This window comes from Primulina eburnea, chromosome 1 (assembly GCF_022965805.1).
Source record: "Primulina eburnea isolate SZY01 chromosome 1, ASM2296580v1, whole genome shotgun sequence".
NCBI classification, from domain to species: domain Eukaryota; kingdom Viridiplantae; phylum Streptophyta; class Magnoliopsida; order Lamiales; family Gesneriaceae; genus Primulina; species Primulina eburnea.
Window position 1 is genome coordinate 3,984,691 of NC_133101.1, and position 10,360 is coordinate 3,995,050.

Here is a 10,360-nt window from a genome sequence, read left to right on the forward strand (position 1 = left end):
ATATGCTTGTAATATTGAAACTGCTCAAGTATAACCGCAAGTTGTATCAAAGTTGTAGAACAACAACTTCATCGGGAATTATCAACTTCTTACTTCGATTCAGATTTCGATTTTGAAATATTTATAGATCATTAACTTAACTTTGCAAAACTTGCTAAGTAGTTCACCTCGATAACGTTTGAATTCACTCGAACTAGTCTGAAATTTGATTTCTATATAATTAAATATAATTTTTAATCATTTTAGCATGTATTAATTTAGATAATTGATTTGTGAGTTATTACTGAAACACTTTGCTCACCAGGTTTTTTACCAGACTTCTTTTGAATTTCAATTTGTCAAATCTTCTAACTTGACATTTTACTACACACTTGATTAAATATGATAACACACAAAACATTTTTTTATAATCAAAATTAAGAATACTAACATTTTCACAGTACAAACAGTTATTAATAATTATTAACTCGGACAACGACCACCACCATTAGTAACCAGACACCGTCATTACTCATTGGAGTTTTGAAAAACCGACTTAATTGTTGTTTAAGAAGGAAAGGTTGCGGAGATATAGTTTCAATAGTTCGAATTTCAGACTTGTATTAGAACTGACAGGAAATTGAATTTTAATTTTGCAAATTAACATATTTTAGATTTTGATCTCAACATCTATTACTTTCTATTAAGAACATGTCTAATAGAAACAAAATTGTTAGTCTGTTTTTAGATCTTTAAACTTTGCTATTGATCTGTTTTTTGTTTTCTCAATTTTGCCTTCATTTGATCTGAAAATTACATTTTTGTTTCTATTTTTTTTATTTCAAAAAACTTTTTTGTTTTGTTTTTTTAAAAAATTACAACTATTTAAATAACACTTTGCTCTCTCAATAATTTTTCGAATTTCATTTTATGATAATTATAAAAAAATCTATTAATATCTATTAAAAATTTGTCTAATAGATACAAAATTATTGGTCTGTTTTTGATCTTTCAACTCTGTTTTTTGTTTTCTCAATTTTGCCTCCATTTGATCTCAAAATTACATTTGTTTTTTTTTTATTTCAAAAAACATTTTTGTTTTTATTTTTTTAAAAAATTAAAACTATTCAAAAAAACATTTTAGTCCGTTGAATTTAATTTTAATACATAGATAATTATAAAAAAAATATACACACTACGTGTGCAACATAACTAGTTTAAAAATAAGGCAGAGTTGCAGATACAATTATTATTATATATATATATATATATATATATATATATATATATATATATATATATATATAAATAAAGAATCTTGATATGCTGCACATTTATCGTGCACATCTATTTGAACATCGATGAAATGTCACTCTCATTGGATACGCAATTTTTCTATATTTCATCACATCCAACAAATGAGTGATACCTCATCGATGCTCACATAAATGTGTAGCATATCAAAACTTTATAAATACATATGATACATTGGTATGTTTTCAGCATATATGTATGATACAGTATTAACTTTATCACGTGTATCTCTTTTTATCTGTTATTTTAAAAATACGACAGTTAATTACCATTCATGAAAAAAAAAAAAAAAAGTACGACAATATGGAGTGAGATTTAAGAAGAAAATACATTCTTTAGGCTTACGTGAAGGCAAACTCAAAGATTACAAAGCTTCGTGCTCTCTCATCGTATAAGAAAACACGATTTTATTGAAATTGAAATTAATTTAAGGAAACACTCGGATGTGGGGGGTGTGGTATTTAGTAGTGGTGGCCGCCAGGTATGATCGCACTCACACACTCTCACACACACACATACATAATATTTTACTTAGTTGTGGTGACCGCCAGGCAGTTTCTCCTTGATTTTGTCCATCATCCCCTTCTTCTCAGGTTCTGGTTGTGCGCCGTAGCCTCCGCCGTATCCCGCTTCGTGATGTGGCTGAGTGTCTTTGTGGCCGCCGGGTAGCTTCTCCTTGACCTTGTCCTTGATACCCTTCTTTCTCCTACCACCTTGCCCGTCGTCCTCAGAAGACTGCCATACATGATGATATATAAGATAACAGGAATTAATACACGTAATCATAAATACGCCGAAAAAGCTCGGGAAAAAAACGTAGTTTTTTTCAAAAACCTAGCGCACTTATACCACTTATCAGGAAATCTACCAGAGGACAACAAAGATTGCTGATCTTGCTTTGAGGTTCTTTGTTTTTTCAAATTTCCAAAAAGGGTGTTAAAAACATCGAGGCTAGTGTAAAAATCTAACGTACCGAGCTGCTTGAGCTGCCTGATCGACGGTGGTGGGGGACATCCGTGGTGGGGGGGAATCGAAATAGGAGCACCATGGTGATGCTCGGCGCCAACATGATGTCCGCCGTATTCTCCTCCAGGCGTGTGGTGGACGGGGTTGCCATGCTCATCAGTCTTCCTCAATTGGTCACCAAGTTGGTGGTTCCCGTATGGCTCCATCTGCCTTCTTACCTTCTTGTTTCAAAAGAGAGAATGTTCAAAAGATGTTATAGCAATAGAGTAATGCGTGATAGAAGTGATTTAGACAAGGTGCTAGCGAGGGATATATATAGTGTGAAGGTGGTCATAGAAAATGAGCTCGGGCAGGACAAGCGTCGGATGAAAGCGAAGCAGGTGGACACGTAGCTAAGTTTTATTAGGATACGTGTACTTTTGCAACTTTGTCCTATTTCCTAATAGAAGGGCACGTGTACTTGTATAAAGATAGAATAGAATATATCACACATGTATCTGGATTTCGAAAGAAGGATGTTGACCTTTTTTGCAGCGAAAGGAAAATGATATTTTATTTTATTAATAATTTGTTTAATTTTGGAGTTGGTAATGGTATTTTATTTTTTATTTTTATTTTTGTCTTATTTATCTTTTTTGATGTGATATCTAATTAATTTACAACATTTTATACAGTATTAGTATTTTTTTAATGTGATGTTACTATTTTTCGGTGTTACTTTGATATTTATTGGTGTCATATTAATAATTTGATCAAAATCCTCAAAAATTAAAAATATTTTATTAACATCGAATTTTGAAAATTTATTAGACCAAAATTCAAAATCGATCAAATTGATGATGAAATATTGTGATATTACAAGAATTTAAATTACGTGAATAAACTCTCGAAACTCTTTTCGAAATATTTTAGCTGGAGATGGTTTTCAAACCAAACTCGACAGTTGTTTACAGTAAAGTTTTTTTTCTCGGTCGGATATATGATTAACCACTCAAAAGGATTTTCATACTATGGAAAGGTCCATACGATCTAGCTAGATGATGATACAATCAAATGAACTAGGTAAAATAAATAAATGTGGTAATTTAAGAATCACAATAGTTTTTTTTCGAAAGTTTTAAAGATTTAATCATTTTATGTCTTTCATTCTTCCGGTTAAAAAAATATATACTAGAAAATTTTGGTTTTACAACGGTTGCACAAACCCATTTCGATCTAGTACTAATTCTTTTGTCTAAATTGAAATTTCTATTATCACTAAACCGACAAGATTTCTCGACTGTGATTAAACACAGGCTTGAGAAATTGTGAGAATCCTTTGTTGATCTTTGAAGATCAATAATAAATTTGAACAATATTGCTTGAGACTGGTTTGATAATTTTTCAAATCGGTGTAATCAGAGATGTTGATAAAATTGAGAGAGTAGAATTTCAAGTTGTTCTGGAGCTTTAAATCCTTGCAACGTTCAACTTTTGTTTGGCAAAAACTTGTGTGAGACGGTCTCACGGGTCGAATTTGTGAGACGGATCTCTTATTTGGGTTATCCATGAAAAAATATAATTTTTTATGCTAAGAGTATTACTTTTTATTGTGAATATGGGTAGAGTTGACCCGTCTCACATATTAGTATCCGTGAGACGGTCTCACATGAGACCCACTCCTTTTGTTTTATACGATACAAAAACAACTTTATCTCGGCCTTTTATTGATTCATTATACATTGCATTAAATTAATGTTGGCACATTGCCATAAATGGTAACAAACGAATCTGAAAATTTGATCTGGTGAATGCGAAAACTGCAACTATTCTTTATCTCATTGAGAGACATCTAGTCTTCTAACAATTGGGTTAATGTTGCAGGTTCCGGAGTTAATCGACTTAGAGGTATAACCAGACGAGCCTATAATTTATCGTTGCTATAATACAGCAATAATTTGAGGAAAAATGATATTTTTAATTACTAGAATTTGTCGCAATAACTCGAGCTAGTAAAATAAGTGAATTAAAATATTATGATTTTTTTTTATAAAATTCAAAGTGAGGGAATTTAGGAAAAATACGGGAAGCAACGCAAAAGCTCAATCCAACATACCTTGCAGACTAAAAAAACTGGATGAGGTGGAGTGAGATTAAAACAGAAAATCAGTCGTCCCGAGGCAACAGGATGTATGGTATAGGGCCTAATCGAATTGTTTGGGATTCAGAAGTGAAAGAAAGAATTTTATGTACGACTAGTGGTCAAATTGGCATATTACCAAATCATGCCCCGATTGCTACAGCTGTAGATATAGGGATTTTGAGAATACGCTGAATATTAGTTTAACGTTATTTAAAAGATAAATTATTTATTTTAGGTATTTTAATTTAATATTGGAAATTTAGAAATTTAAAATGTGTGAATAAATAAAGTTGAAATTTTGAATTTAAATGAATATGAGATTGTTATATGATGATAAGACCATTTAAACTTAATATTCGAGTGATTTGTTTGAGTTGATATTTCCATTATTTTCTTAAGGATTTAAATTACTGGTAAATTGGTTGACGTACGTAGATATCAGTTATTTTCACGACGTCTTACAGAGCATTTGATAATCATATGTATAATTTATTTGTTGATTTGTGTTATATTATATTCAGACTTGCACATTATTAGTGGGTAATTGATGTGCAAAAGAAATCATATTTATTTTGTCCACGCACATTTTTATTTTAGTTAGACACATCAATACCATTGAACATATCATATTGAATTTGTCTGTTATTGAGATCCGGTTATATTTCGTTTGAGATTCGTTATATATATGATATGATATTATGTCACGGAGATGTTTGATACTCTGATTCAGTCCGACTCAAGTAGTTGTTAGCTTCAAGGTTGGGTCATATCTCAAGCACGGCCCGCTCAGTCGTTGACCAGCTCGAGCATATTATGTATGATTGTTTATATCGATCATTTGACTCCTGATATCATGATATTTTTCATGTATTCATGCATTGCATTATATGACAAACATAATGATTTCTTGATGTCTCGTATTGAGGTCTCTGACCTTCGAGAGGTGGTTGTCGAGTTTTTGTGTGTGTGGATATTCAAGAACAACGTACAATACAATGAAAATGGGATAGCTATTGACTATATGGACATTATATTCATAACTCCGTAGTGAACTGTCGAATGATTTCTCCCCCACTTTTTGATTCTGCCCCTTTATTCCTGTTGTATCTCCCATTACGATGCTCGAATTTAAGGTTGCAACCTTTTCTGGAAATCGTATATTACCACCACCTGGTATCAGACACTTGACCTACCACTATATGATGCCCATGTATTTATATATATTTAATTTAACTGACAAATAACATTTTATACTCTTGTAAAATCCACAAAAAACTATTATATAAAAATTAATAGTAGATGTCTTCAACTACGATTTGGTTTGGTTTTAGAAAAAAATTGAATCGTAATATATTTTATTGATTTCAAAGAGAATAACTAAAATTAGTCGTCAGAATATAGTTACATGAATATAATTAAAAAAAATCACACTATACAGGCAACAAGAGCACATCAAAAAGGCAACCAAATGTGTGATTTAAGCGCAAATGCTTGATAATCTTGTAATCCTTATCCGATTAAACACACAGACCACAAGATCGATGAAATTCAAGATAAATAAACTGAAACATATGAAGTCGGGTTAAAAATGTACAAAACTAACATGTTATACGCAATATACAGAAACCAGAAGTACGTATTAGCTGACTAAAAGGATGGATAATAACTCAAAACACCTATTCAATTTTAACTATATATTAGTGTCATAATTCCTGCAGTGATAGGTTTGAAGGCACAAATTGTTGGAAATTAGTGTGCAAAATTACAGTAATTCCAAGTATTAATCGAAATGAACTGTTTAAACTAAAAATAAGATGAGTGAATTTGCTCTGCTGTTAGTCAGCAGCTGACTTTAGAGCCAACAGGCAGCCGGAATAGCCCTGTTGTTAATGAAGAGACTGAATTTAGAGCAACCACGCAGCCATAATAGCAGCATCTACCGGAAAAGGAACATGGGAAACTCCAAATACTTGGCAAGTAGGGCCTGAACTCTAATGGTAGGACAAGTACAGCAGCAAGGAAACAATACTGATATGGTCCAACAAGCATGGTGGAAGAGACAATATTTCTCAGTTCGGGTTCAGTAGAGAACAAATATGATTCACTGTTTTCTAGAGCTATGTTTGAGAGAGAGAAAACCTGGTTCGGAATAAACAAAACATATTTTAATTTTGTGACATCAGATTAACAAACACGAGGCTTATGGAACTCACAGCTTTCTTTAAATGTGTGCCTGAATATTAACAAGCAAATACAAATCATCACTTCCGAGAAATAGAATGTGTGCCTGAATATTAACACACAAAGTCGGAATAGAGAGGCCAAGTAGCAAATTCAGATAGAATTTCGAATGAGATTGCTCGACGATTCAGTATTTGAACCGTGGAAATGGAATACATATTCATAGGCTTAAACTCGATTCATTAATAGCCCCCACTAACTCCATTTCTTGGGTAATTATGCCAACCCTCCCCACTCTTAGGTATTACCTGTCCACTTTATCGTTACCATAAACATGCCAAGCGTGGGGAAAAAGATATATGCCAATTTCATGGGTTTCTTATTAGATTTAATAATGAAACTGAATACTCAAGTCAGGCTAGTGAATTATTCTTCCAGTTCGATTTCTACCACTTCCAATTGCCATTAAATTCAAGCTACATATTTTCATTCAAGTAAGTCCAAAATTTAAAACAGAGATAATATGGCATTACATGAATAGTTGCAAATTGATAGAGATACAAGAAAATATATGCGTTTCAAGCCATGATATTTACAAGAATCAAGAAACATAAAGCAACGAGAATTCGTACTGATTTGTGTCTCGGCAACAAAAGCTCCTAATTACCAAAACCAGTTACACATCAGGACTCATTTGCAGCAGTAGCCTCTCCTAGTAAGGCCACCAATCAGGTCCCCCGGGCTTCTTCACAAGGATTTGATTATATTCAGGCCTCGATGTCTAGTAAACATTCAAGAAAACCCAACCGATAAATATTCAGTCGTCATAATCGATCAATAATGAATTAAAAGAACTGCCCACAATTAGCATCCACTAACCAGATCTTTGAAGAGGAGATACGCGATGAGGAAGAAGAGGACAAAGAGGATCTCGAATTCAGCTAATCGGACGAAGGCAAACACAGAGTTGACCCCTCTGGTCAACAGCGATGGTTGGTCCGAGGAAGACGAATTGCGGCCTGCGCGACGTCCCATTTCCAGATGATCTCCGGCGATTACAACAATAGGATGGCGACTATTCTTGCAACGTTCTTATCCGCGGATGAATTTGGGGATTTCTGCAACTTTATTGGGCTTTCTTTTGGAGTCAATGTAGGAAGCTTGGAATAGTCGATGTTTGATCTTTAATTAAAAGTAGAGTTGATCGTAAAAAAATTCGTACTAAAAATAATAATAATGGTAAATTAGTGTTATATTTAATAATATTTAAATTTTAAATATTATTAATTTATTTATTTTAAAAAATAAATTATTTTTTTATTATTTTTATATGTCTATTTAAACCATTTTAAAATAATACTAAACAAAAATATATTAATATATTATATATGTAAATAAAATCATAATTTATGTTAAAAATAAGAATATAAATATTTATTATTTGATTAAAAATAATTTTATTTTAGAAATTTAAATATATAATGACACGCATAATAATTATAAATTATATAAATATTTATAATTTTTTTCGTAATTCATTAAATTAAAGAAATAGATATTATAAATATGAATATAAATAATTATTAGAAAATAAAAAAATTATCTTAAAATTCGCTACAATATATTTTTGAAGAAAAATACTAATAATATTATTATTATATAATAATTTATTATGATACTTAAAAAATATTAGAAAACAATAATTAAATTAAATTTTTATTAACGTATTTACGAACAATTATTTGAATTAGAAAAAATAAATATAGCTAAATCAGTTCTAATAAATATCATGTCAGATGATCTCATAGATATATATTCATAGAACGGGTTAATTCGGTCAGATCTTGAGTGAAGATAATAATTTTGATGTTAAATAATATTTTTTCCTGAGTCGCGTCGAATAGAAGATTCATCTCACAAATTGACCCATAAAATGATCTCTTAATAGTTTTTGTGAATTATTTAATATTCTATTATATTTGATTAAATACTATATAAAAGACATTGTACATTTATATAAATATTTTTAAAAATCATTTGAAGAAATAGTAGGCATTTTAGAGTAAATATGAAGTATGTTTTAAAAAATAGAGTGTAAACAATACTCTTTAAGTGTGTGTATTGATCGTATCATTTCATTTACTGGGGCATATTCAATGTAAAAAATTTAATGATTTTTGTATATTTTAAAAGTCTATAGGTATTCAATAAAGACTTTAAAATATTCTATAAAAGTTTATTGATATTCAAAATAGATTTTCAACTTTGTTAGCCACTTTTCTCGAGCCTATATGATTTTGACGATTTTATCCAACTTTGCCACTCTGCTCAACTGAACCTGCTCAGCTGGTCCTTCAGTTTTGCATGCCTACTCAACCGGTCATTCATTTTTGTTCATCTGCTCAGCTGGTCATTCAGTTTTGCTCGCTGCTCAACTGAACCTGCTACATTGGTCTTTCAGTTTGCTCGTCTGCTTAACTGAACCAACTTAACGAGGTAGTTTGAAACCAGCATTGCTGATTTCAGCATGCGCAGAACACATATCTTTATCGTCTTTTATCAGTATCTTATTCTCCGATTCAGACTTTGACTTGTAAATATTATTTGTAGATCTTATCTTAGCTTTACAAGACATACTGAATTGTTTCATTTGGATTAACAATCTATTTAGACTGACCAAAATATCGTAATTTATCACGTTCAGTTGATTGTTGTTTTCGTTCAATCAGTTTGGTTTTGCTGCCATTATTTTGTTCAGATAATATCCGATACTGACGTGATATACAAAATGTCCTAAATTGAGTTTTCTGTTGAGTGGTTTTGACGATTTGTCATTTGCATTATCAAGCTGTGAGAAATCATCAAAACAATGTAATTTGTCAGATTTTTAATTTGGCTAAATTCGAGTTACGGCTTCCAACTTGAGCTAAAACCACACACTTGAGTAAACATGTTAGAAATACAATAATAAGTTTTGTTATCATCAAAATCAAGATTGCATGTGTTTCTCAACCGAACAAATGATATCTGAATATTTTGTATATTTGATGTTCATACATCGATATATTTTGATTGTCAAATAGCATTTTATTGTTAACATTTTTTCTAATTTTTTTATTAATAACAGTTCAACTTAATCAATATATCGAATAAAATAATAATTAATTCAATTTGACGACATCATTGTTATTTTTATTTGAATACGATCTCAAATTGTATACAAATGGTCATATCATAATTTTAATTATTTATTAAAAAAATACATATTTATTAATTTTAATAGTTTGTACGTGGCACGAGTGAGATAATAATTGATATAAAAACAGTCCAGCCGACCATAGTTTTGAAAACTAAAAATGGATAGATTGACCGAGGTTGAACCGGAAAACCTGTAAGTTGCAGAAAAAAATGTTCCAATTCGAGTTTTTTTTTTTGTTTTAAAATTAATCGACTGTTACTTAAACAATAAATATAGAAACCAAATAACGGTCGGAATTTGTTTTTTACAAACAATGACCTCATTATATATTATAAATTTTAGTTAAGGGTTGGAAATTATAGAAACAATTTTTGCATGGATGCATTCGAATTCTTAAGTTATGATGATGATGGTTATTATTATTATTATTATTATTATTATTATTATTATTAATGTTTCTCATTTTTTTTCGATCATATTGTTATTTTTATAATTATTTACTACATTACGATGTCACACAAAGAAATTTTAGAAACAATTTTTGCATGGATTCGAATTCTTAAAGTTATTATTATTATTAATGTTTGTCATTTTTTCTC

General features: G+C 30.6%; 1 protein-coding gene and 1 pseudogene across 1 annotated transcript; both read right to left on the minus strand.

Moving 5' to 3' along the window:
- Window positions 1-1,607: 1,607 nt before the first annotated feature.
- On the minus strand, window positions 1,608-2,561 carry LOC140822839 (uncharacterized; annotated as a pseudogene).
- A 4,484-nt stretch (window positions 2,562-7,045) lies between these two features.
- On the minus strand, window positions 7,046-7,747 carry LOC140810442 (uncharacterized). Its single transcript, XM_073168300.1, has 2 exons — window positions 7,442-7,747; window positions 7,046-7,343 (listed from the first exon to the last, which is right to left on the minus strand). The coding sequence occupies exons 1-2, from the start codon at window positions 7,595-7,597 to the stop codon at window positions 7,275-7,277; spliced, it is 225 nt and encodes a 74-aa protein (XP_073024401.1). The 5' UTR covers window positions 7,598-7,747; the 3' UTR covers window positions 7,046-7,274.
- Window positions 7,748-10,360: the final 2,613 nt, after the last annotated feature.

Coding starts and splice junctions, on each gene's coding strand:
- LOC140810442 (XM_073168300.1), bottom strand. CDS start 7,597: ATGGGACGTCGCGCAGGCCGCAATTCGTCTTCCTCGGACCAACCATCG. Junction 7,344..7,441: donor ATCTCCTCTTCAAAGATCTG/GTTAGTGGATGC, acceptor AATGTTTACTAG/ACATCGAGGCCTGAATATAA.